Source organism: Bos indicus, chromosome 6, assembly GCF_029378745.1.
Source record: "Bos indicus isolate NIAB-ARS_2022 breed Sahiwal x Tharparkar chromosome 6, NIAB-ARS_B.indTharparkar_mat_pri_1.0, whole genome shotgun sequence".
NCBI classification, from domain to species: Eukaryota; Metazoa; Chordata; class Mammalia; order Artiodactyla; family Bovidae; genus Bos; species Bos indicus.
In genome coordinates, this window is record NC_091765.1 from 117607904 (window position 1) to 117635898 (window position 27995).

General features: G+C 59.8%; 1 protein-coding gene and 1 long non-coding RNA gene across 11 annotated transcripts; one reads left to right on the forward strand and one right to left on the reverse strand.

Annotated features, from left to right (window-relative positions):
• Positions 1 to 180: 180 nt before the first annotated feature.
• Positions 181 to 27669, reverse strand: MAEA (macrophage erythroblast attacher, E3 ubiquitin ligase). Of its 5 annotated transcripts, none has more exons than XM_070791947.1 (10): positions 27513 to 27669; positions 14238 to 14420; positions 12182 to 12385; positions 8709 to 8831; positions 7900 to 8013; positions 5412 to 5488; positions 5176 to 5284; positions 1823 to 1956; positions 1356 to 1551; positions 181 to 1078 (listed from the first exon to the last, which is right to left on the reverse strand). In XM_070791947.1, exons 1-10 carry the CDS (start codon positions 27579 to 27581, stop codon positions 983 to 985), a joined length of 1305 nt encoding a protein of 434 aa, XP_070648048.1. In that variant the 5' UTR covers positions 27582 to 27669; the 3' UTR covers positions 181 to 982. The 5 variants fall into 5 exon arrangements, with proteins under 5 accessions (XP_070648048.1, XP_019818741.1, XP_070648049.1 ...); XM_019963182.2 differs by lacking the exon at positions 27513 to 27669 and adding an exon at positions 25682 to 25705; XM_070791948.1 differs by lacking the exon at positions 7900 to 8013.
• Positions 9434 to 20995, forward strand: LOC109560718 (uncharacterized). 6 transcript variants are annotated; one of them, XR_011567324.1, is made up of 4 exons: positions 9434 to 10914; positions 11026 to 11211; positions 11322 to 13621; positions 18612 to 20995. It is a non-coding gene; the product is annotated as an uncharacterized lncRNA (long non-coding RNA). The 6 variants fall into 6 exon arrangements; XR_011567322.1 differs by lacking the exon at positions 18612 to 20995 and having other exon boundaries at positions 9434 to 10124; positions 10578 to 10914; positions 11322 to 13943; XR_011567320.1 differs by lacking the exon at positions 18612 to 20995 and having other exon boundaries at positions 11322 to 13943.
• Positions 27670 to 27995: the final 326 nt, after the last annotated feature.

Consider the following 27995-nt stretch of genomic DNA (forward strand, 5'->3'; position numbering starts at 1 on the left):
CAGTATCGGGGGTTGCTTAGGGATGCCATGAGGCTGAGGGTGCCCTGGGGCAGGACGCGATCACGTGAGTGCAGCTCTCCGGCGCCCCGGGGCCCACCCTGAACTAACAGCCAGGCGGCAGACACCACCCACAGGGTCCGACGTGCTGCCGCCGCACCCGAAAGAAAAAGTAGAAACGCCTTTACTGGCGAGTCTTACGTTTACAGTTTATTAGCTAATCAACATCAACATGCAAAAATAAGCGCTGAGTACAAACCTCTACCATACGGTTTCGTGTAAACTACAACAGTTCGTCTGATTTGAAAAGTCATTGGTGGTTACTTCAACTGAACTACTGGCTTCTGTAATGAATAGTGTTTAGAGCTAGAGTCACTGAGCCGTCGGCAAGGCCTCTGCAGACACCGGTCCAGTGGGTTTCCACGAGATACATTCTCAGGCAGGAGATGAGGCGGCGCGAGGGACGTCACCCTGAACCCACACGGCTGAACGCGGCCTCTCGGGTGCGGCCCCGGGCAGGCAGCGGTCCTGGAGGCCAGCGCCACCTGCAGCCGTGGTGCCCGCATTTTGGCAGCAGCTCTACAGAGAAGTGACAGGGTCCCTCGTGGCACCAACTCACCACAGGTCGGTCTGGCGTGGCCACCACTGCTCCCGGGCCATGGCCAAGGGCCAGTCCGCCCCGGGGCGGGGGGGGAGGGTTACTTGTTAGCAGAAGGGAAGGGACTGTGAGAACACAGGGAAGGAATCAGTTCCTGTGGTGAAAGGTTCCAGCCTCCCTCCGCATGGTCAGTCTGTAAAGAAGTTTCTCTGAAAGGTGAAAGCACTTCAGAAGCGTCAACAGCTGACATGTTTCAAAATCGAGTGCACGCTTGTTAAATCTTTCCTCCTCTCTTCCCAGGAGTGTTGTCGTCGCTCACTGATCTTTGGTCGCAGAAACAGAAAGGCAGGTAGGCAGGGGCCTGAGGCCGCTCGGCGTGGCGACCGCCTACATGATGTACACCTTCTCAGCCTGGGAGAAGTGGAAGACCTCTTTGGTTCTCGGGCAGACGACCTTATCATCCTGCCGGATAGAGAGCAGGGACTAAAAAGAAAGACCAGGCGCATTAAGAAGGGCCAATCCAGTTTACATCAAGGTTTCTTATGAGAAACCCACAGAACCGACTCTCAGGAAACAAATCGCTTCATTTCACTAAAGTCACTTTCTGCAGGTACCCCTGCCAAGAAGTCCTGAGCTTTCTCCACTGCCCCCAACCTGCCTGGCAGACAGATCAGGCACCAACCCGCGGGGCGCTCTGCCCTGGCCCCGCCCCACACGTGACCCCGCCCCCTCCGCACAGGCCCTGCCCCCCGGCCCTCACGTTGTAGCCGTAGACGTAGCCGTTGGGCAGCATCATGGGCGGGTTGTTCTCGTTCATGACATCTCCCGAGATCTTGCAGACGAGGCGCGAGTTGGCGCAGTGCGCCATGGGTAGGGGCTGCGCCAGCTTGTTCAGCGAGCGGCTGCATACCGGGCAGTCAGGGCTCCGCGAGCTGCCGTCCTCCTTGTAGCACTGCCTGCGCACGGGTTAAGGAGGGTGGGCCAGCCGAGGTCCCAGGGTCCCGAGCACCCCACGGAGGCTACTGAGCGTTATGGTCCCTGTCTGGGCACGGGAGCCCTCCTGGCACTGTCTCAACACTGGGGCTGCAATGCAATTAAGGCAGGGGCTGGGGGCTGGGGGCACTGCACAAGCTTCAAGGACAGGGACTAACTGGTGAGGAGCGGGGTCTGGACACCAGCCCCGCACTCGGAGGGGCACGTGGGGAGCACTCCCCGAGAGCAGGATACGGGGTCTTTATGGCCGAGAGGCCGGCCTGCAGGGTGAGGGTGAACACTGAGCTGTTTCCCAGCTGGTGCAGTCGGTAGTTGTCGTACCGGAACTGCTGGATCAGCATCCGCCACCGCGCCGGGTCCAGCAGGTCCTGGAAGAAGCGGGGCAGAGTCGTGATAACAGGAAACAAGCTCGAAGTCTCTTCCCGGCAGACGCAATATGAGAGCCACCCCGCTCAGCCACGCGCCGGCGCCCAGAGGACAGCCTCGACTTCCGCCCGCTGCCAGGCCACCGCTGACTCCCTTTCTGGGACACCGACTCGTTCTGAGCCTACGCTGATGCTCTGGAGTGTGTGTCCTGTGGCCCGGAGACAAGTCAAGGACTCGGGGCTGGAAGGAAAGCCACTCACTGAGCAAGGTCCAGAACCTCTTGCTAAGAGCATTAAGGTTTGCAAGGAGAAGCCTTATTCCAGGGAACAGCTTATTAGAATAGAAAGTTAAATCTGGCTCATGTTGGTCCCTAAAACCACCTAGGTTTAGACTCAAGAAGGGGTGGGGGCAGGAACGGAGGGGAAGGCAGCCAAGCAAGGGCAGTCAAAGGTTCTGTGAGCTCCTCAGAGCCCTGGCATAGGGCGCACATCACACTTCCAACATTTACAAAGTGATTTTTAACATTTCTTTCATCCAACGGTCCATGGTGAAGGAGGACCACCCCTAGGGGCTGCCACACCCAGCACCAGCTGTGAGCCCTGCAGTCTCTGCTGCTGCTGCTGCTAAGTTGCTTCAGTCGTGTCTGACTCTGTGTGACCCCATAGACGGCAGCCCACCACGCTCCCCCGTCCCTGGGATTCTCCAGGCAAGAACACCGGAGTGGGTTGCCATTTCCTTCTCCAGTGCATGAAAGTGAAAGGTGAAAGTGAAGTCGCTCAGTCGTGTCTGACTCTTAGCGACCCCATGGACTGCAGCCTACCAGGCTCCTCCGTCCATGGGGTTTTCCAGGCAAGAGTACTGGAGTGGGGTGCCATTGTCTTCTCCGAGACTCTGCTACAGCCCCTCTCAAAACAAAGTACTTTTGTCCATTCCCACTGTGACCCATCTGGACACGTCTGACCTCTTGCCACAAGGGATGAAGGCATCACTCCCTTAATGAGGCGGCTCCAGCACGTGTCAGGAGTGTCTGGTCCCCTGCTCCTGCTTCCAGGACAACCGTCCCAACTCTGTTTCTGAGCTTCCTGTACCTGGGACCCCCCACCTGTCATGGGGGGGTCATGGCACTCCTGTCATCCAGGTCTCTTTGGTGCTACTTAACCTGCCAGACCAGCTTTCTTGGACTATAAAGAAAGCTGAGCATGGAAGAGCTGATGCTTTTGAACTGTGGTGTTGGAGAAGACTCTTGAGAGTCCCTTGGACTGCAAGGAGATCCAACCAGTCCATCCTAAAGGAAATCAGTCCTGAATATTCACTGGAAGGACTGATGCTGAAGCTGAAACTCCAATACTTTGGCCATCTGATATGAAGAGCTGACTCATTGGAAAAGACCCTGATGCTGGGAAAGACTGAAGGTAGGAGGCGAAGGGAACAACAGAGGATGACATGGTTGGATGGCATCACCAACTCGATGAACGTGAGTTTGAGCAAGCTCTGGGAGTTGGTGATGGACAGGGAGGCCTGGCGTGCTGCAGTCCATGGCGTCGCAGAGTAAGACATGACTGAGTGACTGAACCTGCCAGACCAACCTTAACAGCCAAAGGCTGTTGTGTCCCAGTTTGTGGAGAACTCTGCCCAGGGGAGGGGACGCCCGCCCTGGGGTCTGTTCCGAGGCTCGGTCCCTCTGGCTCCAACAGCAGCGATGACATTGCTGCCTGGCTCTTTACAGCTGCTGTGAGGCCTCACCAAGGAGTGAAGGGACGTGCTCCACACCCTCCTGAGCTGCTGTGAGGCCTCACCAAGGAGTGAAGGGACGTGCTCCACACCCTCCTGAGCTGCTGTGAGGCCTCACCAAGGAGTGAAGAGACGTGCTCCACACCCTCCTGAGCTGGGCAGCTCACCCCCAAGGGCAGCCAGCCTTTGCTGCACTTTGAAGAGAAAACGCTATGAGTTAAAATCTGAGTTTAGACCTGAAGATCTTTGTGACCTGCTGATTTATTACATTCCCAAACACCACAGAAAGTGTGAATTCAGTTGGGAAGAAGCTTCCAGCAGCTTTCAAAGGACCTGCAGGCACTTTGGGCGGTGGGGGCTGGGTCTGCCCAGAGGCTCCCACACAACACTGAGGGGCAGCGGGGCTGCAGGGCAACACTCAGCCTTGGACAGAGGCCAGCTTCACGGCCCAGAGGACACAGTGGGTCCAGCACCCAAGGGTTTTACCCTCTGCCCACAAGTACACCGCTGAAACACTGAGGCCCACAGTGACGGCTGGGAGAGGCCCTCTGGGAGGGGATGAGGTCATGGGCAGGGGCTCACAAATGGGATTACTGTCCTTCTAAGAAGAGCCCCAGAGAGCTCCCGACCCTCCCACTGTGGGAGGACCCAGCAGAAGTGACCCAGGCTGGCGCCTGACCTTGGACTTCCAGCCTCTCGAACCCTGAGCAGTCCACCCTGCTGCTCACAGCCCTGGTCTGTGGTGTGCTGTCGCAGCCGCCAGGAGAGGTTAGCAGAGGACGGCTACCAGGCGTGGACGCTGTGGCGACAAGCACCTGGACCCGGGGGTGGGCTCCACCACACGGAGCAGCAGCTAGACCAACAGAACGGGCCCTCAGAGTGAGGGTTCAGGAAGAGAAGGGAGTGGCAGAGCACACCCCAGTCTCCATAGAGAAATCTAAGAGCTGTGCACCAGCACCATCAAGGCCACTGTGATGAGACCTCAGACCCCGCGAGGACCGAGGTACTGGGAACTGGAGCGAAGGCTCCTGTTACACAGGGTGGCGACCTGGCAGAGCTGTGCTTGTGGACGGGGGCTGTGGGTGGTGAGTCTAGCATCCAGCTGAAGCTGTCTCTGGGCAGAGTGGGGAAGGTGTGGCTTGGCTTCTCTTGGGTGTTTATCCTGGGAGTGGGGGGGTGAGGGGAGATGAGCCCAGTGATCCTGACGCAGGGAAGAGAACACAGAGCAGGAACAAACGAGGTCAGCAAAGACGCCAGCAGAACCATGCAGAGGCCAGGCCTGTCCAGCCTTGACCGGGCCTCCAGAGGAGTGAGCAGGCACTCGGAATTGCCCTTTCCAGCAGAAGTGCTTTAGGAGCCATTCTGATCAAAGATTTTGCCAGCAAAACGGGAACAAGGTGGGAAAAAATGCCTAGGTGGTGTACGGGCCATGCTGGTCAGTGGCAGTGACTGCAGGCCCAGCCCAACCCTAAGCCCGGGGCATGCAGTACCTTGTAGGGGGAGATGTGTGTGTCCGGCGGGAAGGCCAGCATGCCCATGACCTGGCGGACCTCGTCCAGCTGGCTCCCCTCAGCCTGGCTGAAGTGCTTCCTCGCATGTCTGGAAAGGCAAGCGCAGCCTGAAGACGTCTGCATTCCCACCGCCCCCACCCAGGCACCAGCTGCGCCTGCCCACACCTAGCCCGGGAAGGGCCCAGAAGCCTGCCCCGCACGTTGGGGGGTCCTACCTCACTGCATCCAGCCTCTTGTTCTGCCTGATGAGCTCAATGAACTCCTGGATCCTCAGGCTAAACTCCAGGCAGCTCTGAGGGTGAAGACAAGATAAGGACCAGCTTAGCCAGGCCCACCTGAAGCCACGTCCCGGCTTGAGGCCGCACGCACTGCTACAGAAGCTCGGCATTGCCGGGGAGGCAGGGCTGCTGCTGAAATCCTAATTTCAACCTGCCGCCAACACTTGCTGGGTCCTGACAGGCCATGGCCCGGCCCCACCCCACATCTCTCAGGGCCAGGCCAGGGAGGGCCGGGCGGACATGGGGCGAGGAGCAGCAGGGGTGCTCCCAAGCTGCAGCTGGCTGCACGGACGCAACAGCCTGGTCAGCAGACTCAGCACAGTGCCCTCGCCACTCCCTCCTACCCACAGGCCTCCTCTTTCCAGCCCCGGGCCACACTGAGGGCTCCGGGGGGACAGAGCCCCGCATGAGGACCCTCTCACAGTGTGGGCCACGGCGAACCTGGGAATGAGCCAGCTCAGAGGCCCTGGGTGGGCGGGGCCTCAGCACATGGCCAGGACCGGGCGAAGATGCCAGAGGTGGACAAGCAGGTCAGGGCCGGCTCCTGGAAGAGCCCAGGATGTGCCGCGGGTGCGAGGGCCCTGGGGCTGGGGCTGCTGTGCTGGGAAGCGGCTGTGGCCCAGCTCCATCTGGGAGGCATCTGTCCCGAGGCTCTACAGGAGACCCGGGGGGATGCTAATATGGCCGCATCAGTGGGGCAGCTTGAAAGGAGCCAAGCGAACTTTGAAACCTTAGCAATATCAACCCAATTTGGGCTAAAACTCCTGCAGCTAGGGGTAGAGGACAAGCAGGCAAAATTAACTTTTGTGACCTAAGATAAAAAACCTGGATTATTTTACCAAAAAACTAAGACTATAACATCTTCAGCATGGCTTCAGAAAACACTCAGTGTTTCCAACCAGAAAGAGTATGTGGAGTACACAGCACGGAGGCCAAGCTCAGGACTTCCGCTGTCGTGCCCACAGTGCCCAGGCCCTGATACGAGGCCCTGCCTCGTGCCTGCTGCTTCCACAAGTCTGCCAACCTCATGACTTGCTCCCCGCCCCCCAGCCTGGCGTACACACTGCATTCTGGGCAAGGGCCTGGGCTGGAGGGACCCTGGGAGGACACCCTCCACGAGCCCCCAGCCTGGCCCCAGGCACATCAAGTGGAGCGCAGGCTGACCTGACTGCAGACCGTGCCGCCCGGTGTCAGGGGCACAGCAGAGGTGCAGAACCACTCACCTGGTACCCACACGTCCACTCCGCAGGGGCTCAGAAAAGGTGGTCTGCCTCCCTGCCCAAGCCCCCCTTCCCAGCCTCTGTGCAGGGCACTGCGCCCTGGGCAGCTATCTGTCCTGACCCCAAATGGGTGGGGCAGGGCGAGGGTGGCGTGGCAGGCGTCACATAAACCAGTGAAGAAAAACCCCTTTCCGAGGCCGGACGGGCAAGGCGGAGCCGGGGACGGGGGGGGGGGGGGGGGGGGGGGGGCGGGCGCTGCCTGCCTCCAGGCCCCTTTCAGAGGCCGGACGGGCAAGGCGGAGCCGGGGACGGAGAGGGGGGCGCTGCCTGCCTCCAGGGAACGGTGACCGCTTCCATCTGGGGCTCCCGGTCGCGGAGCGTTACCAGTAAACCCTAGGTCAGCTCTATAAAACCAACCCAGGGAAATGTGTCTCCTTATTTATGGTGGGTCTTTGCTCTCCAAGTTAACCCTCAGACAGTCCCCTGAGGGCGGACACACGCAGGTGTCCAGACTGGACAAGGACGGCTACCATCTGGTGAGCATATCACACACGACCTGAGCAGCTCTGCGCGCTCCCGTTCACAGCCCCACTGAGGCTGCAGACACAGCACGCACGCTGCCCCTGCCGGCCTGATGTGTCCAGAAACCCGCCTCAACTCACTACTTTGGAGGTATTTTCAACGACGGGAAATGCGGGTCTCAAAGCTTCTTTTCCCATCTAGAGCCTCAGCACGGATCTGAGGGACCCCTGGCATCTGGCATGGGCCCCCTGACCCCCCGCCCCCAGCCTGCACATGTGATCAAGTACCGGCGCTCACGTGTGCCCACAAGGGGACAAGCTGGACAGAGCATGCACACCGGCTTGTGTTCAGCGGAACTCTGTACTGAACGCGTTCTGGTGCCCTCTCAGCTTCTGGACGCGCTTCTGGACAGCTACTTATGTTCCCTCCGGGTACGTGGCGAGACCACAGGAGCCTGCCCTGGTGGGCTCGCCCCGCCAGCCCACCCCCTGGCAGGCAGGTGCAAGGCTCCCCGCTGCAACCCGACCCCCGTGGCGTGCCTGGCCAAGCAGCAGTGTTCTCGGGGAGGGAGCAGGGCTTGCAGAAACTGCCTGTTGCACCGGAGGCCTGTTTTCCTTCTGCCCTGGTTCCCGCCGAGCGCACAGCCGTGGGGGTGGAGCAGAGCGCGGGCGCGTGTTACATACCAATTCTGGCTTTCCTTTTATGGTTTCCATACCAAGATCCTCACTCTCTTTAGGGGAGCCACTGGCCACTCTACTTTTCCGTCCCGTCTTCGCGTCGTGCTCGCTTTGGCGGCCCTGAGTGGCAGAGAGTGTCACCCTTGGCTGGTGACTATGTGCACACGACAAGCTCAACGGGGCGGGGTTAAAGGCACTCGGTTTAGAACAAAGTTTTTCTAATGGAGGCAGGAAAGGTTAATACAATCAAGCATTTCTGCAAGCCCTAAGGCGTTGACACCTTTCAGGAAACAAGTTTAAATTCTGCAATTTATGTTTAAGTGTCTATTTTTTAAGCTGCTTCTGGGTCTTAAGAAAGGCTGTATTCGAGAATATCCCAGCCTGGAACTCTGCACCCTCACAGGCGGGCACCCACTCACTCCTCGCAGGGTGCCTTCCTAAGTCAGTGAGTGGGTGGGTAGGAGCTGGGCCCACCCGCTCCCATCCCCGGCAGCACATGCGTGGTCCACACCATGTGCCTTCAGAGCTTCACTCAGCATCTGTCCAAACCACAATGCAGAGTGCCCTTCGGAGGATTTCCCCCAAAACCCAACACCACCCTCTTATGTAACAGCCCCAAACCCACACCAAACCCAACAAGCCCCCGTTATGCATCCACACACAACTCCGAAACAACAGGCTCTGGGGCAGGTGGCGCTGCCCCTCCGGGCTCTGCAAGCTCTGCCCAGGCACGCCCCGCCCCCTCCAGGAGCCCTGCCAGGTAGAGCCCCGCCCCGGCGCGGCCCCGCCCCTCCGGGAGCCCCGCCCCCGCGCACCTTCATCTTGCGCAGCCGGGACTTGTTGTCATGGCACCAGGCCAGGCAGGTGGCGGTCTCGCGCCTCTCCAGGGACTCCTCCACCTCTTTGGCAGTCAGGAACATCTCGATGTTCACTAAGTCCTGCAGTGAAGGGAGCCCTGGCTCAGAGTACTGGACCCCGGGCCCGCCCAAGGCTGGACACGGCGCCCGGCAGTTGGCATCCCGGCCTCCTCTCATGCGAACACCCTATCCGGTGCTGAGACACCCCGCCGCAGGCCGGGTCTGCACAGCACGCAGGCCTGGGGACAGCCCAGGTCCTGCCAGAACCTGGGGCCCCACCAGCTCTCACAGGGCCAACATATGGAGAGCCCGGTGGTCCATACTCTCAATTTCTATGGGTTTTACTCTGCAGATTGATTTCAAGTTTAGGCTTTTGAGAAGGGGCAGCTGGGGGGCTGCACGTCTCTCGCCTCTGTGGTCTGCTTCTCTCCCACCCTGAGGAGTGCAATCTGTGCAGGCCAGCCCAGTACCGCTGAGCTGGAGGATCCCAGCAGAGCCAGGGACCCACAGGAGCAAACCCACACACTCAAGTTCACACCTGCAAAGTCGAGGGGGCGCTATGGTGCCAGGAAGTGTGTGGGGGGGGGGGCGGGGGGCGGGGACAGGAAGCTTGGGGCCCAAGCAAGAGGTTGGAGTAGCCAGCGAGAAGGACCTCCCTGACCACACTGGGCAGGTAATGGACGTTCCGAAATGACAAATGAGGGGTCGCTGGGAGAAAATTTCAGAAAGTGAGTTTCTCTTCCCTCAGGAGCAGATTGAGGAGGCCATTTTCTGTTAGCAGGTGGAGGGATATCCAGCACACAACAGCCCTGGAGCTCTCGTGTCTCCAGAGCCTCCACCTAGGCCTCGCGGCCATCTGGACCACAGAGCACGGGACAGGACACCGCCTCGCCCGCGCTCTCTCGGCCAAGGCAGGCCACGCAGAGCAGCTCGGAGCTCGCCACGGAGGTTCCGTGTGCAGCACCATAGCCACGTCAAGCTCCGCGCGGGAGCTGTGCTGCAGAAGGACGCAGAGCCCTACTGGTGGCCACAGCACGAGGAAGGGATGCCTGCTCTACTTCAAGAGAAAGTCAGTGGAGGCACACGGCCAACGATGTTGCCGTGAAACCAAGGACTCACAGCAAAATCAACAAGAGGCTCCACCAGCAGCCCCGGGAGGGACAGTGGCAGATGCTGGCTGGAGCCTGCAAGACGCGCCCCCAACTGCCCCAGCCTGACCCCTCCTCGGCTCCACGTCCTAACTGCCAGACAGCAGGACACGGTCAAAGAGGGCTGGAGCGTGGCCGAGCCAGCACCGGATTCCAAGGCTTCCCGCCACAGCCCATGCTCTGCGCCCAGCTGCTCCCCCGGCTTCCCCCTGAGCGTGGGGCTCAGGTGAGGAAGTGCCCTGTGGTTGTCCAGCCAGGACTCACTAATCCAGCCCTTGGCTCGCTGCCCTCCCTACAGAGGGAGCCGTGTTCTGGTGCTGCTTCCTTGGCCGTCTCTGCACAGTCTTCTTTTTCCAGAATGTTTCCCGCTAGGCCACGGCTAGGCTGTCAGATGACACGCTGTCTTCCTTCTCTCCTGTGTCCCGTCCTTTCCAGGCCTTTTCTAACTCGCAGGCGGTGGCCTCTCCTACCCACCCCCAGAGTCTAGCCTTTCCAAGTCTCTCCCTTTCCTGTGGACAGTCCTCTGATGACTATGGACCCTGGGTTGTGGGAGCCACGGTAAAAATGCTAAACCAGTCAGCCGAAAGTGAGCCATAGCAAGAGAGCACCACCCACAGCCCCCTCCCGGGAGGCGCCACCATGGAGGTGGCTAACACGGGGCCACGGCTGACTCCACCAGGCTTCCTGCCCACCACAGCCACCAGTGTGGCCCGTGCGCCCTTCCGTCTTCACTGTGTCTTTGGATGAGAAGGAGCCCCAGCGCTACAGCCTGTTCCTGGGAGGCCTCGCCCACCCCAAGGCCAGGACAATGCCCTCCTGTGTCTGCTTCAGAAAGAGAGCTGCGTTTCTGTGCTCAGTTTGAGGCTGGGGCTCCACGGGAAACCCCTTCTGGGACTGGCTCCTAGACGTTCACACCAACTGACCTTCTTCTGAGGCCCCTGCCCGCCCCCCGCTGCCCCTCTGCAGACAGGTGACCACCAGCCCCTGCCCGCCCGCCGCTGCCCCTCTGCAGACAGGTGAACACCGGCCCCTGCCCATCCGCGCACTGCCCCTCTCTGCACCTCTGCAGACAGGTGACCCCCAGCCCCTGCCCGCCCCCCCAACTGCCCCTCTCTGTGCCTCTGCAGACAGCTCACCTTCACCACATCTGGTCTGGCTTCACGCTTCTCCCCCACGGAGCACACCCAGGGGCCAGGAGGCACAGGGAGCTTGGGCCTTGCCAGCCAGCACGGGTGGGTGAGCCTGGCCACGCCCTCGCAGGTGCAGGGGAGGGCGCAGGAGTGAAGCCTGACAGACGGACAGGCTGTGTGGAGGTGAGGCAGGGAGAGCCTGTGGTGAGGCGGAAGCTGGCATGGTGGGCTAGGGATCGGGCGCCGGGGACCACTGGGCACCAAGCTGAGACTGGCAACTCTGTCATCCACAGCAGGAGCCTGGGCCTGGGCACACCCAGGCCCGGGGCTGGGGTGCAAGTGGGAGGACGCCCACCCCTAACCCCCCACGAGTGTATCAGCCACGTCGGAGGAAAGGCCTGGAGCTGTAACTAGGTGAGGACACGGAGCCCGTGGGAAGCAGCTGGGCCGGGCACGCTGCTGGGGACCCCAGGTTCCTCCTGGGACGGGAGCAGGGTCACACACTGGGGTCTGGAGCCACAAGGGCCGAGCCCTGTCAGCCCCGAGCAAGAGCCACGCACACTGGGTGGGGATGGATTGTGGTGGGGGCCGGGGGGCCTGAGGACACGGGGCGAGGAGACTCAGGCCGGGGGTCCCAAGTGCAGCAGAGGAGCCGGCTGGGGCAGGACCCGGGATGCAGAGACAAGGACACCGCCCTCAACAGAGGAGCTCCCGCCAGAAGCTCCAGTCATGGGAAGTGGGCACATGGGGCCGGCCATGCACTCCTGCCAGGCACGCCTGACTGCTATGCCCACCGCAGTGAAGGTTGCCCCTGGGACACTGGGGTACCGCTGCCCCCAGCCAGCGGCCTGAAGGCTGGAGCACGGCACAGGTGGACCCGCAGAGGCCAGCGCAGGCCACGGACAGCCCGATCACCACCGCACACAGCCTGGGGCATTGAGCGCTTCCACACCTGCACCCTGGGGCCACCACAAAGGGACTGACGGAAAGCACACCCAGCCCAGAGAGAGGCTCACACACGAGGAGCGGGCACAGGAAGCCTCTGGCTTGGGGTGGCAGGTGCGACCCCGTCCATACCCCTGTTACTCCAAGTCATCACGCGAGGGAGGGGCTGCCCGGCTCAGGACACGGTGAGGGTCCCGTCCGTGCCCACCTCGATGCCGCTCTGGCGTGCCAGCTTCACAGCCGTGTTGTAGTAGCCGCAGCGCAGCAGGTGCTCCACCATCATGCGGTCCATGCGCTTCCTCTTCCACACGCTGGCCGCCGCTGGCTGGTCACTGCTGTGCTCCTTGAGGTGCTCAATCCGGCGCTTGCACAGCTTGGCGCTCTCATCCTCCGCCTGGATGGACTCCACCGCCTGTGCCAGTCACAAGCGCTCAGGATCTCCGGCTGCCCAATGGACCGCCCAAGGGACTGCCACTGGACTCCCACCTGGACCGCCCACCGGACTCCCACCCGGCCCACCCACCTAGACCGCCTACCCGGACCACGGAAGGCTGGGCAGCAGGGAGGCCAGAGTGGGCAGCAGGCCCCTGGGCCACACAGGAGGGGAGGGGAGGAGCTACTGTTTCCAAGGCGAAGGTAGGGTCTGTCCTTCCCCACAGGGATGTTACTTTCTGTTTTAGGTACTCAAGGTGCACTGCCCGAGGCAGAGAACTTTACATATGTCCAGCTTCCCGGTTAATGAGCCCACCTTGTCGTTATAACCTGAGTTTCATCTTTTGTGATACTTTCTCTAAAGGCTATTTAGCTCAGAATTACGATGGCCAAGCGGCAGTGTTCTATACCCGCTAACCACACAGCAGCCACTGGCGACCACCTCAAGTGTGGCTGTGGGACCCTGGCACCGGGTCCGTGACTTTTCCATGGGAACGTCAGTGGCACCGGCGGCTGGTGGCTACGCACTGGACACCATGTGCGGAGTCCTGGTCAGCCCTTGGCTGCTTCCAGCACATTCCACCGTCAAGAAGTCGGCTGTCACGGTATTTGCTGCTCCTTGAAAAAGGGACTCTCCTCTACCTGCTTTTTTAGGTTCTTCAGTCTCACTGAGTGAAAATCCCAGGTAGGCTCGTTTGCATTTATTGTGTTGAGGTCTCTGAGCTGCGGACCGTCAGTGAAAACCTCCCGGTCCCTCTCCCTGCACTCGGGGCCCACGGCAAGCTCTACCCCACTCGCCAGTCTCTTGCCCTCTTTTCATCTCTGTGCTGTATCCCAGGTAATTTCCTCAAGCCCACCTTCCAGCTCTTTAACTCTCCTTTTAGCTGGATCTGATTGTTAAATGTTAAAATATTTGTTTTAAATAAAATCTGAGTTTTTCATTTATCTTTCTTTTCTTGAATTTTTACTTGGTTGTTTTTAACTTCAAATCACTTTCACTTTCTACCCCCTGCAGATATTTCCAAGCTGTTTTTCCATCCTTTAAACACAGTGAAGTGTGATAGATAGCTTCTACCTCTGAAGTCTGTGCGGATCTCCTATTCCTGCTGAGTCTCCGTCATGGTGTCCTGTGTACCTGTCACCTCCCACTGTGCTGGCTACTGTCGCAGAACAACCTGATGCTCAGACGGAAGGCAGTCTCCACCGGAGGCCGGAGGTAGCAGCTGCTGGGTCCACACCTACCAGACGCAGGCTGGGGGCGGAGTCATGGCGCACAGTGTGCGGCTGTGACCCCGGCGCCAACGCCTGCTGGGCAAGCCGCTTCTAGGCTCCCTCACCAGAGGTGCAGCGTTCTTGCCATCAGACCCCTGCTCTTAACAGCCCGAGGCCTGGGCCAGGGAGGCCCTTGGTGGGGGCTCTCCCGAGGCAGCAGGGATCCCTCGCCTTCTGCCCCACCCAACCCCAGACCGCGTGTTCTCCAAACCTGATGATTCCTCTGTCATGAACTCCTGATACTTGTGATAAAATGTTTTCAAATATCTTATCTCACTTTGGGGGTATATCTACCATCCTCAGAAACAAGAAAGCCAATGTGCTGTTTTGAGGTGAAATGGTAGAAATAATAAACCTGCTCCCATCCTGGGCCCAGGACACGTGGAGGCAGGAACCGGGAGGGGGGTCGGGAAGCCAGCCTGGCGGCGGCAGAGGCCAGAGCAAAACAGGGAGGACCACCCTCCGCCACAGCTCCCCCCCAGGGCAGCCGGGGAAGGGGGCACCCGCGGGTGCTGGCAGCTGGGGGCAGGGCAGGCGGCGCGGCCCGGGAGAGCACTGACCTTCCTCTTGAGGACGCTGAGCTTCTCCACCACACCGTCCAGGAGGCTGACCACAGAGTCCACGGCTGGACAGCCGCTCAGCGTCTTCTCCAGCTCAGCCACCACCATGGTGACGTGGCTCGTCTCGCGGTCGATGTTCTTCTGCGCAGCGCGGAAGCGCTTGTTCAGTGTCTCGTAGGGCACCTGCGGGAGACGGAAAGCCGCTGCGTCCGCGCCCCCAGCGGGCAGGGCGCTTCTGTCTCCTCTAAAACCTGCCTGAGCCCACAAAAGGCCCATGTAAGCGAGGGTCACCCATGTTCCCAGGCAAGGACACGAAGGCTGACATGCGCCCAACCCACGTGAGACGCAGGGCAGCCTCCACTCTCCCCAGAAACCTCCCTGTGCTGGAGAACAGAAGCGCCCCTAAGTTCATCTAGAACAACACAAAGTTAAGGAAAAGACCAAAAAGCAGAGCCATGCTGGGGGCGGGAAAGCCCACAACGACCCTGTGCTGGCCCCGGGGCAGCGAGCAGGACGCTGATGAGGCCAGGAGCACAGACAGGAAGCAGCCCCTTGGACGAGGTGGTCAGGAAAGCGGAGGCAGGAGAGGACGGGCAGATGGACTCTCAGAGGACGCCCATTCCCCAGAACACAGGACGGCAGGCAGCCCATGAAGCGCCACTGAAGTCACCGCGCCCTGGGGACTCCAAGAGGGACTCCCCACCAAGAGCCGGGCTCCCCGCCGGCACACGCTGCTCACAGGGTGGGTCTCCGCGGAGCTGTGCAGCGGCTGCCCCAAACCCGCCCTGCCCCAGGCAAGGACCGCTCGCGGGGGCCCTGCTGGCGGCCCGGACACTCAGGAGGAACCAATCCTGAGCCAGGCGCTGTGCTGGGCAGGTAGGAGATGGGGCCTGACCCAGAGCCCGGGCTTCCCAGGAGCAGAGATCCCCGGGGTGACGGCGGGGCCTGGCCAGGAGACTGGGAGACCCGGGAAGGCCACCACCCGCATGCCCCGGCTGCCACTCCCACTCAGCGTGGAAACACGGCTGCCCATACCTCGGCTCTCACCAGCGGGAAGCTAAGCCAACCCACCGGGCCTCGGGCTCCCTGATGACTGTGGGCGGGGTGGTGGCTCTCAAAACACAACTGAGCTACGAGCGCAGGCCCAGCGGACACGGGCGACGGCCTGACAGGCCGTTCAGGCCCCTGCTAGCGCTGGACGGCACGGCCTCGCGCAGACCACTGCCTGGTCCCCTGGTCCACCCCGCACACCGCCAGCCCTCTGGACCCAGTACTCCTGTAAGCAAAGTGGAGGCTCCTGAGGGGCCCACTCGCAGCACCGTGCACCAGCACCCAACACAGAACCAGGCTCGAGGCAGATGAGCAACCAGTGACTCAGCCCCTCGGTGGAGGGTGTGCCCCGCCTCCAGATGCGATTTCTGGAGGGGGCAGGCACACCTGGCCTCCAACCACTGCCTGTGGGAGACCAGACTCGGCGGGCGGGGGGCGGGGGGGGCATCTGCAAGGGGACGACGGCAGGCAGAGCCCCCAAGACCACACGGCGCCCACACTAGGGAAGACGCCGCAGGGCGCTGAGCCGCCTGGGATCTGCGACCCAGCCCCGCCAAGCAGCCTGCGTGGTAAGAGCATGCGAGACACCGTGGGGGCGCAGGGCAGGGGCTGGCGGGGGCGTCACTGACAACAGCAAACCCCCTTCGAGAACCCAGGCAGTCTGTTAAACCCAAGTGGCAGTGCTGGCTCCACTGCATGACAGAGTGAGCGCTCGGCTGCAGGGACCCCCACTCTGCCTGCTGTGCCCCAGGGAGCCCTGCCGGGCAATGTGCCCCAGGGACCCCTGCCGGGCAATGTGCCCCAGGGATCCCACCCAGCAGCTGTGCCCCAGGGACCACCCTCCCCCCACCCCGGCACTCAGGGGCCACACACGCCCGGTGCTGAGTGCTCCAGTCCCCCTTCTGCCACCCAGGCCTCCCACGGACCCAGCCTCCCTCCCCGTCACCCCTTCACAAGCTCCTGGAACCCATGTCCTTTCCGGGACACCAGGCCACCCAGGCTTTGCCTCTCCCACTGTCCCCAACTGTCCTGTCATCAACAGCTCCACAGGCGCCTTCCTGAAGGGCTTTTGCCAAAAGAAGGGATAGAATTTCAGAAACGCTGCAGACTGAACCGCTCTAAAGTATCACTGAGAACAAGGCAAAACTGAGATGCTTTCAGAACGGCGAGACTTCAGGCTTAGCTGCCAAATCCTCTGGCAGGAGAATTACTCAGAGACAGTCCTGGTGCACATGACAAAAAAATCATGGAGACGCAAGAGATACCAGTGAGGATGGAAACCAGGGAAGAGCCAGACCCAAGAGGAGGCGCCGCTCGACACGCGCCCAGACTCCGGGAGGAGGTGCTGCTCCTCGACACGCTCCCAGCAGGACAGGCAGCAGAGACGGGATGAGCAACATTCAACTTTAGAACTTCCGTGAAACCAAAGAAACCACCATCAGAGGGAAAAGGCAACCTAGGAACAGGAGGAAATTGTGAACCACAGGACCTGGCTGCGTGAGGAGCCTGACGACCCCCATGACAGACAGACAAGAACAGACTGAAAAACAGGCAAAGGACCGGAACTGACACTTCTCTGAAGCAGACAGACACCGCCCCGACATGTGAGCACGGGCGCTCAGCCCCTCCGCTGTCGGGGCAACGCCCCCCCAAGCCTCCCAGAGTGCGCACACCTGGGACCTGTGGAGGGACAGTGCTGGGGGCGTGCAGGTCCCCCCTGCCCTGGGTCCCTCCTCCAGGACTGGGAGGAACACATGTGCTGTGGCACGCCATCAGATCATCGGAAGCTGATGAGAGGGGGAGCTGAGCTCCGTGCACGACAGCCCTGCTGGACGCTCAGGAACGATGAAGATGGTCACCTGGTTTTTATCACAGTAAAAAAAAGATTCTGAATGATTTTGTTAACATATGGACAGTGGTGCCTGATTCAAAGCACTGGTCCAGGGAGGCTCGGAGACCAAGGAGAGGTGGACCTGGTGGGAACCCACGGGCACAGTCTGTATGGCCAACCAAGGAGGCAGGGCAATTCAGGGCAGAGGACCAACCACATCTGCAGCAGAGGCACCGGGATGGACCCCACATGCAGAGGGCCAACCTGCGCCTCATACAATCTGCAGATTCCCTGGAAAGGGACCGCAGGTGAAAACGTGGATGCTAAAACTGTAAGGTGCCCAGTGGGAATACACAGGGTGAGACTTCCTGGCCCTCAGGGAAAGCTCTCCTGCAGGGATACAGACAGCACCAACTGTAAAAGAAATCAACTAGTCAGTCTTTATCCAAACCAGGATGCCTGCCTTTCGAAAGACAATTTAAGAATAAGGACGATTTACAGTAAGCCGCATCACTTTCTATTTTACAAATTTCTGACGTATAATTCAGACACCATAAAATTGACCTTTGTAACTCAAGTATACAGCCCAGCGGTGTTTACTATGATCGCCAAGGCCGTGCAACCATCAACACCATCTACTTTCAGAACATTCTCATCACCCCGAAACAGAAACTCCTGCCTACAGAATTCTTGCTCCCAGTCAAGGAACCAGCCAGGGATCTCCCGTCTACCTAAACGGACCTGCCTGTGCTGGACACTTCGTATCAATGTAACACATAATATCCTCTGTGGCCCTTCATGTCTGGCCTTTTAACCGAGCGACATGTTTCCAGGGTTCAGTCTGATACAGCGTGCGCGTCACTCCTTTTCACGGCTGAATGGTGTTCCCTTATGGGACCCACATTCGTGTCTGTACTGGTAGAGAGATGGACACTGAGGCTGCGTCCACTTTCAGAGAGATGCCTGCACAGGTTTTGTATGGGCATGTTCGCATTTCTCTCAGAGGGGAACTGCTGGGTCATACGATAACTGCTTAACCGGATGGCTTTCCTCAGCGGTCACACCATTTTACACTCCTTTAGCAAGGACCAGGATTTTGGTTTCTCCACATCCTCATCCAACAAGCCTACTGTCCATCCTTCTGATCAGTCACTCCGTGGGTATAAAGTGGAGCCTCACTGCGGTCTCACGGTTTCACTGACAATGGTGCCTGTCAGCCATTTGTCTCTCTCTTCAGAAGAGTCTCCTCATAACCATCTGCTCGTTTTTGCAGCTTGTTTGTGTTATTGAACTGTAAGAGTTGTTTATATATTCTGGATACTAAAGCCTTAGAACTTATTTGCAAATATTTTCCTTCTGTAAGTAGTCTTTTTACTTCTTTAAACAGCATCCTTTGAAGAACAAGCTTTTTCAGTTTGATGAAATTCAATTTATCATCATTTAACTGTAAACAAAATTGTTTCCTCCGTTTCCCTTTCACCGTTCATTTCTAGGGTGGAAAACAAACACCATCTGTACTTGCCGGTCTCGTGTCCTGAGGCTGCTCGGAACCAGACCATCATCCTGAGACTGCTCTGAACCCGACCATCATCCTGAGGCTGCTCTGAACCAGACCATCATCCTGAGGCTGCTCTGAACCCGACCATCATCCTGAGACTGCTCTGAACCCGACCATCATCCTGAGGCTGCTCTGAACCAGACCATCATCCTGAAACTGCTCTGAACCAGACCATCATCCTGAGACTGCTCTGAACCAGACCATCAGCCTGAGGCTGCTCTGAACCCGACCATCATCCTGAGGCTGCTCTGAACCAGACCATCATCCTGAGGCTGCTCTGAACCAGACCATCATCCTGAGGCTGCTCTGAACCATCAGTTCCTGTAGGTCTGCGTGCGCGCTGCGCACGTGTCTTCCTTAGGACCTTCCATGTACACGATCATTTCATCTGCAAACTGTCACTTCTTTTCCAATCTGATTGCCTGCTATTTATTTTTCTTGCCTAAGCCCCAGTGAGAATCTCCAGGGCAACACTGAATGGAAATGGTGAGTGGCATCCTTGTCTTTTTGCTGACCTTTCCGCGTTTCACCACAGCGTGTGATGACGTCTGTAATTTTCTCAGAGACGCTCTTTATCAGGTTGAGGACGTTCTCCTCTATTCCTAGCTGGTTCACGGTCTTTATCATGAAACGCTGACGGGTTTGTTAGTCTGTGTCTGTTGAGATGATCATGTGGTTTTGTCCTTTATACTTTCAGGGTGGCAATGCACTGGCTTTTGCATGTTGAACCAACCTCGCATTCCTGGGGTGAACCCCGCTTCGTTACGGCACATGACCCTTTTCATGTGTTGTCAGATCCAGTCTGCAGGCACTGCTGAGGAGCTCAGCACCTATACTCATTCATAAGACTGGTGCGGTTTTCTCGTGGTCTGTCTGTCTGGTCCTGGTATCAGGGTAAAACTGACCTCATTAAGCTGAACAGTGTTCCTCTCCCATATTTTGGTTCTCTGTGAGGGAGCAATGCTACTTCTTCTTTAAACACTTAACAGAATTCACCAGAGAAGCCATCAGGTCCTGAGTTTTTCTTTATGGGATTTTTTTAAAATCTCTTTACTTGTTACAGACTATTCAGTCATCATTTTCACAAAAGAGCAATTTTATGGCTCAACTCCACACATTCTTCCTTCTACATTTTTGTGTTCCTTCTACATGTATTCTACGCGTGTATTCCTAGTCCAACACTCAATAAGGAAGAGTCTTGGAGCTTTCTCATCAACTGGAACCAGCTCTTTATGGTTCACATGTGGTGGATTTTTTTTTTAAGGTTTGTCATTTGCTTCTGAATTCTGGTTTTGGGACTTTCTGGTGGTCCAGTGGCCAAGACTCTGCGCTCCCAATGCAGGGGGCTCAGGTGTGACCCCTGGTCAGAGAACGAGATCCCACATGCCTCAACTAAAGCTCCCCTGTGCTAAAACTATGACCCAGTGCACCCAAAACAAAAATAAAAAAAAAATTCTAGTTTTACCTCATCTAGTTATACCAAAGATTTAAACCTGTATTAATCAAACCTACTTAATGTTTCCTTGGTAACGTGCAGCGATACAGCTTTTAAGATTACAGGATTTCCCCACTTAATTAGCTGATGTTAAACTATTTCCTCCAGCACCTCCTTGACCTTCAGTGGCTCACAGAAAGTAACCCTGCCTGTTTTCGTGACTGAAACAGATCCTGGCAAACACCCTCCGCTGAGACCTGCAAGAAACCTCTGTAACTCCCGTCCAGCTCTACAGCCACCCTCCCACACAGTCATCTGCTTCAGGATGTGTTGCTTCAAACCTTCTCCAGGGTTTGCTGTGGGTTTCCTCATCGTATTTGCTGACAAAGAAGTGCATTTTCGTTTGTCATCATGTTTTCAGCCACTTTCGCAAGCACAGGAAGGAAGCATTTTGCCAATGGCACAGGCCTTTTATCTTTCACAAGAACCTCAGAGGAGGTTTCTACATATTTATCACAAAGCTAACGGAATCCTCTGAAATTCTGGGCTGCACCCTACACACAGCAGATGCCCCTCCCTGTCCTGGGCTGACCGCCCCCGGCACAGCACACCCCTGCAGAGGCTTGTGAAGGACAGAAGGGCTGAAAATCCCTATTTCTAAGCCCCCTTCTTAGGAAGATGACGTTTCTGGTCCCCGCCTGTGGGCATGGGGTGAGATGGACCAAGCAGGAGGAGGGACGGGTATCGCTGGCACCTCCGTGCTCCCTGTCTCAGCTCGACCGGAGTCCGAAGTCTCTCCACGCCGCTGGCCCACCTCAGCACAGGCAACAAGCACAGGGACAGGGGAAGGGCTTTGCACAAGTAAACAGCAGCAAAGACTCTGAGGGCCCTAGTGCTGGCATGTCCTGTAGCAGTGGGGAGGCCACGGCGGCTCAGTGTCTGAAGGGGTCGGGGAGCAGGTGGGAGGGGGAGTGGGGAGGGCAGATGGGGGAGGAGGGGGGAGAAGTGGGGGCAGTGGGGGAGAGGAGTGGGGAAGCGGAGATGGGGGAGGAGGAGGTGGGGGAGGGGAGATGGGGAAGAGAAGGGGGAGGGAGTGGGAGAGGAGGAGGGGGGAGGAGGGGGAGGGGAGGGGAGATGGGAGAAAGGGGGGCAGTGGGGGAGGGGAGATGGGGGAGGGGTGGGAAGGAGCAGTGGGGGAGGGGAGGGGGCCGGGGGAAGCTGGAAGGAGGGGGAAGGGGGTCAAGTCACTGCTGGCCAGGGGCCACTCTAACAGCCCTGGAAAGTGAAAGTGTCAGTCGCTCGGTTGTGTCTGACTGCGACCCCATGGGCTGTAGCCCACCAGGCTCCTCCGTCCGTGGGATTCTCCAGGCTAGCACACTGGAGTGGGCTGCCATTTCCTCCTCCAGGGGGCCTTCCCTGGTCTCCAGGACCGCAGGCCAATTCTTCACCACCCGAGCCACACTGAACTTCAGTCCAAGTGAGATGGGAGCAGCCCAGCGGCTGTGCGGGGCACAGCGGAGCTGGGACAGCGAGGGCCGCCCCGCAGCCCAGGGAGCCAGGGCGAGAGGCGGCCAGAGTGCGAGTCTGTCCTGCAGGCAGAGTGAGGAGGGGAAAGCTGGGAGAACGGGAGGCCAGGAGGGCTCCACGGTGTAGCCCTAGGTCTGACTCAGCCAAGTCTCCCCACCGGGACTAGGACGATGGGGAGTGGGTCTGGGGAGGCGGCGGGCACGGGAACAAGTTTAGACCCCCAGCTGCTAAGAAGCTGGACAGACCAAGACGGGACATCTGACCAGCTCCAGGCCACCGCTCTGGGGCTGGAAGGGGTCCCGCTGGGAGTCAGGGCACACAAGGGGGTGCTCAGAGAGGGTCACCAAGGCCACGAGCGGCCCCGATGGGGGGGTGAGGTGCGGCCGGGAGCATGGGAGAGCCAGGCGCGGCCGCGCTGTGGGAGCCAGTTGGGGCCGGATTCGGAGGAGGGGCCCGGGGCAGGAGGCGAGGTGAGCAGCAGACCCTGTCAAGGGTGCACCTGGAGGCCCTGGCCAGAGCCCTGCTGGGCAGCGACTGGGCAGGGCCATCCTGGAAGCCAATGGCTCACGAGGCCGGGTGGTGGCCCTCTCAGGGGGCCCGAGAGGCTGCCCACTCGCCACCCAGAAGGTCCCAGCACACACCTCTGGGCCAGGGCCAGGGCCGTGAGCAGACCCTCCTCCCCGTCAGCTGACCCTTCAGAGAGGAGAGGGGTGCGGTCAGAAAGGACCCCCACGGCCTCACACCCACACCGCTGCTCTCAACAACAAGCAGACGCCAGCACCCGCGGGGCCCCTCACACAGAGGGGAGGCCCACCCGCAACAGCGGCCCCAGTGCCCGCCTCCCTCAGGCCAGGCGCCATCCCAGACACGGCCCCTCCCAGAGGACCAGGGGCCCAAGAAGAGTCTGACAGAAAAAGCACCAGACGCTGAGTGAAGACAGAAAGAAGAAACCAGGGCGAGGCCAGGGCCACGGGGCCACGTCCTGGCGGCAACGCACGGGCCCAGCCGCTGCTGGGGCGTCCGGACGCCCGCTCCGACGGGCAGGGCCCAGGGAGAGCCACAGGCCGAGGTGCGGAGGGGGCCGGGGCCCAGGAGCGGTCTGCTCGGATGGGGCCGGTGACCCGCTGAGAAGGGGCAGCTCGCCCACAAGGGCAGGCCGCGGCTGAGAGAGGAAAGCGGCAGGGGTGAAGGCTGGGTCTCTGGTCCATGAGGTCCCTGGGCAGCCAGGGCCCCTCTACTCAGCGTGACACGTCCCAGAGTCAGAGAGAGAGACAGTTACTAAAGGATCTCTTTAAATGAACAGACTGAGGTATCTCTTTAGCGGCTGAGCAGTCACTGCTCGGCAACACTCAGTTGTTAAGTGACAGCTTGCAGTGACCGAAACAGTGAACAGCTCTCCTTTCCAAAGAGTCTGAACGACGTGCACCTGAGAATAACCGACTGCCCGGGGAAGCTGCTTGGCAGGCGCAGGCGGCGTCAGACTCCGCCCTGGGCCTTTTCTGCCCAAGTCCCCACGCCGTCTCTTCCCTGCCCCAGGCACGCAGTGCCCCTGCCCTCTGCAGGGCTTCAGGGACGCCTGGAGCCGCCTGCTCCAGCTGGACCACAAGCCTTCAGGGTCAGGCCTGCCAAGATTTCAACTCAGCCCACGCAGCTCCTCTCCAAACCGGCCAGCCCGCCCCGAGGGCCCTCCTCCCCGCCGGGCCTCCCTGAACCCCAGGTCCCCAACTCGAGGCCTCCTCCACCCAGCGGGTGATGGGGACGACCCGACGGGGCTCCACCTGGCCCTCCGCACGGCCACCCAAACAGCGCGCACCGCGACGGAGGCACCTGTGGGGATTCGCCTCCCAGGTGCGGCCCTGAGTGTGGCCCGGCTGTGTTCTGAGCCTCACTAGAGCACAGAGGTGACGATCTCGGTGGGCACGGTCATGACAGAGCTGCCCGAAGTCTGGGGCCTGCAGCGCGTGGCAGCGGCAGGGCCCTCGGCCAGCACTGCCCGGGGCTAGGCTCCGACTGCAACAGCTACACAGGAAACTGGAGACCAGTAAGCTCTCTTGCCCAGACTTGAATCTGTTTAAAATACAGCGACACTTAAAGCACAGCCAGCCTGCAGAGCGTGCAGAGCACCTTCCGGTCAGGCTGCATCTCTGTGGGAGGGTCTGGGACAGAGGCCGTGCCATCGGGTCTCCTCCATGACACCCCACGTCCCAGCGTCAGCAAGCGACGCAGCGATGTCAAGCCGGGAGGCCGTGCAGGGTGGGCGCGGGGCTTCAGAGAGGGCCTTCCAGCGAGCGCTTGGTCTTCGGGCTCTGGGAGGCCAAGGCTGGGCCGGGGGCGCTCTCAGGTGAGAGCAGACAGCGTCTGCAGGTGTGACGAGGCTGGACCCGCGAACGGGAGGGCAACCGCGCTGCAAGTGTCTGCGGGAGAGGCGGTCACTCTGTGATCACAGAACCTAAAGTAAAAAGCTCCCGGCTGGTGCTAGTGGTAAAGAACTTGCCTGCTAATGCCGGAGATCGAAGAGATGCACGTTTGATCCCTGGGTCAGGAAGACCCCCTGGAGGAGGGAACAGTAATCTACTCCAGTATCCTTCCCTGGAGAACCCCGCAGACAGAGGAGCCTGGAAGGCTACAGTCCATAGGATCGCACAGAGTTGGACACGACTGAAGCGACTTAGCTCACACGCAAAGAAAAAGGAGGTAAGACCCAGCCCGCCGCCACCATGCCCTCATCACCAAAGCCCTGTGCTTTGCGCCACTGGCACCTCTCAAACCTGAGACCACACGGATCCCCAAATCCAGCTGAGACCAAGTTGGGAAAACTGAACTGAAACTTGTAACTTTAGGCATATACTTGGCATGCAAAATACAAAGCCAGGATTTGAAATTGCAGATAAGTACTTGGTCAACAAAACTGTCACCACGCTAAAAGTAGAAAACTTAAATACTTCTGTGGAGAATTAAAAGACACAGGCAAACCCGTCCCCAGATAGAGTGAGGGGCGACGTGCCGAGCAGGGGGTGTTGGGAGAGGGTGCTGATGCGGGGGACCCCTGGCCAAGGCGCCCAGACGAGGCTCCAGGTGCCCGGGGGTGGGCCCAGGGGGACCCACGGGAGGAGTGAGGTGCAGGGCCGGTCTCCCACAACCAACGCCACGTCCCTGATCCTGGCTGAGCGGACCCCGCTGATCCGTGGGATGACAGACAGGCCTCTATAAAATATGATTTTCCTTCAGCTATCTGAAGGGAAAAAACAGAAGTAAAAACCCCAAAACTGAATGGGACAGTCAGCAAAATAACTTGGAGAATAAACACAAATTGATTGCTTTCATAATCAGAAAACACTTCCAAAGACGAATTAAAACAGGGTTTCCAGTTCACAGGTTTCCACTCCTCCTTCCCTGAGGCCCGGGGGCATGACCCACAGCCTGACACCCGACAGCACTCCAGGGAACTTCCCCAGCCAGGCCAGGGCCCAGGCGCGTCCCCAGCACCCGCTGCAGGGAGAACGCCTTCCCCACAGCGAGGGCGTCCAGGCCAGCGGCTCTCACCTGGCGGGGTGGAGGCCAGGGCTGCTGCTGGGCCTCCTGCAGCCCCCACTGCAGAGACGCGCCCCAGCGTCCCCAGGCCTGGGGTCGGGGAGGAGGGCAGGTCAGAGGGCGCCAGCAGCCTCAACCCAGGCCGCGTCCCACCGCCCCCCACCTCCACCCCCCGCCTGTCTGAAGGAGGCTTGCCCGCGGCGTGCTCGTCCCCACTGCCTGCGGGAGGACCTGCCTTCGCGCTGGAGAAGCACGGCCTTCCAGCACCGGCCTCAGCCCCCACGCACCTCTGCACCCCGCTCAAGATGAGACTATCAGAGCTCCGGAGGCAACCGCTTTCCTGTGCTCTGTCTACTTCCCAGCCGAGCAGCCCTTGTGCCCAGTGAAACTTCCTCATCACCCAGCAGGAACTAGTCCTGAGAAAGGTTTACCAGCAGTGACACGTGTGTCAAGAGGAGAGGAATTATTCTGCAGGATCTAAACAATCTGTAAGGGAAAAATGGACAGAGTACCTTGTGAAAATTCTACTTTCCAAAATCATTCCAACAAGGAACTGAAACGCTTTGACCTGGCAGGCTCGAGGTGCCACTAGAGCGTTTCTCTGCCTCTAGGAACGTCGGCACGCCTCCTCTGCGCCTGTGCGCTCAGTCGACTGCAGCTCACCAGGCTCCTCCGTCCATGGGGGTCTCCAGGCAAGAACACTGGAGGTGCGTTGCCACTTCCTCCTCCAGGGGATCCTCCTGACCCAGGGATCGAACCCACGTCTCCTGTGTTGCCTGCATTGGTAGGTGAATTCTTTACCACTGAGCCACCTGGGAAGCCTGCATGACTGCTTTAGTCAAAGTCTATTTAATAAGTTTGGAACTCAAACTGCGTTCATGATTATGAAATGAGAGAGGAGGACTTGGAGGAGACATCCTTCCTGTCTGGTGTTTGCCACCTTCTCATGTCTCAACTTTCTCGTCTGTCAGTCGAACGGCAGGCCTGACGGGGTCTGAGTGAGATAATGGGTCAGCAGTTAAGGGCTCCCTACTCACACTTTGTTTTTTTTTGGTGGAGGGGGGTGGGACACTTAGTCGGGTGCCTGGGGCAGCAGAGAACCCTGGCCTCTGAGTTGCAGGGTCTTGCCCGAGTTGCGTGTAAAAACACCACCCCCTACAAGCAGGGTCCAGCAAGCAGCCCTCTGGTTCACGCCAGCGATGCAGGGCTTCCCTCCCTCCCTTCCCGTCAGGGCTCAAGGAGTAAGGACTGTGGCAGTACCTCCCCCAAGCCACAGCCCACATGGCACCCTGAGCGGGGTAAACAATCTCAAAGGGTTGAGGACCCTCCCCAGGTCTCCCGAGAAGTGAAAAGAGCTCATGGCAATCTTGCCACATCGCACCCACCACCTGTCACCGTTTTGGTGGACAGGGAAGCTGGGCCCTCCAGGAGCAGAGACGCTACCTGACCCCCAGGGAAAGGAACTCGGACTCACACAGGCTCAGCCGCAGCTCTCCTGGGAATGTTACAACCTTGACGGTTGAAGGAATTTACTCCCAGGTGTTTCATTGCAGCCAATCACCACTGAACCCTCTAGTAACGAGGTAAGAACTACGAGGGTCCCTCTCCCAGGAACAGCGATTGCACTGCAGTCTCAGTCGACTTGCCCAAGTGACCATCCAAGGTCACGCAACTGGCGACCGAGCGGTAAGGGCTGTATTTCAGGTTTGGTGACGCCCCGCAAATGGGCTCCCATTGGGTCGTGAGGCCTCTCCTCACAGGTCCCTAATGAGAGGCTGGAAGCCATCCGTCAACACCGTCTGACAGAAGCTTCCGGGACGAAAGCTGGACACAACCGCCGGCTATGGTCTCTCTCTAGCTGGGTGCCCCCGACCCCACACCCCCGAGACCCCCGCCTCCAAAGCAACCAGCCTGCCTACGGCCAGAACGGTCCCTGATGAGATTCGCGTTCTTTTCAGGACGAAGGGGCCACCATCGGGCTCCAGTGGGCGAAGTGGGGCGCCAGGGAGACGCGCTCCCTGCCCTGTCACGGGGGCAGGCGGGGGCATAGACGGCCACACGCCGCACCCGCCCGGCCAGCAGGTCCCCGGCCCCCGGAGGGCACGGCTTCCAGCCCCCAGGCCTCCGGGGAGCCCGGGACCCAGACAGCACCGCACCCAGGCCCCAGACCCCGGGCAGCCCGGCCCCCAGAGCCCGGCCCCCAAGCCCTCGGCCCCTGCCCGGCGCCCCAGGCCGCGCCCCGGCCTCGGCCCCGCCCCGCCCCCACCCCCCACCCCCGCGCCCGGTCGCCGCCCAGCCCGCGGCCCCTGACAGGCGCGGGAGCGCCGCGGCCGCAGACCCCACCTTGAGGGTCGGGTACTCCTGCACCTTCAGGGTCATGGAAAGCTGAGCGGCGGACTCCTGCACCGCCATCTTGGATCGGCCAAAACATTAGCGGGCGGAGGGGAGGTGCGGCGCGCGGCACGCCGGGAGTGACGTCGAGGGGCGCGGCGGGCCGGCGTCCGCACCAATCGCCTCCGCTCCCCGTTCTGCGGCTGAGGAAGAAGGCGCGGCCACCGGGCGCGCGGCGAGAGGCGTCCTGTCCACCCAATCAGCGCCCGCCTTTCTCCCGTTCAGCCAATCAACGGGAAGCCCGGCTGGGCGGGGTCCCTCCTTGAACCTGAGGCGGGGTGGGACGGCTGATCAGTGCGGGAAGCCCCCGGTTCCCTGCGGCTCTGGTCCCGGCGCTGGCGGTCTGGGGCTCCCGCGGGGTTCGGAGCGGGCTCCCGCCGTGGCGGTCACTGGGCTCTCTCGGGCCGGCCTCCAGCTAGTGAGCCCGCTGTGCCA

Bases quoted from the DNA above. Each gene is read 5' to 3' on its own strand.
- MAEA (XM_070791947.1), bottom strand. From the start codon at position 27,581: ATGGCGGTGCAGGAGTCCGCCGCTCAGCTTTCCATGACCCTGAAGGTG. The intron at 12,386-14,237 runs GTCAGTGCTCTC...TGACTGGCACAG, and splicing joins TCAGCGTCCTCAAGAGGAAG to GCGGTGGAGTCCATCCAGGC. The intron at 5,285-5,411 runs GTAGGACCCCCC...TTGCCTTTCCAG, and splicing joins AAGAGGCTGGATGCAGTGAG to ACATGCGAGGAAGCACTTCA.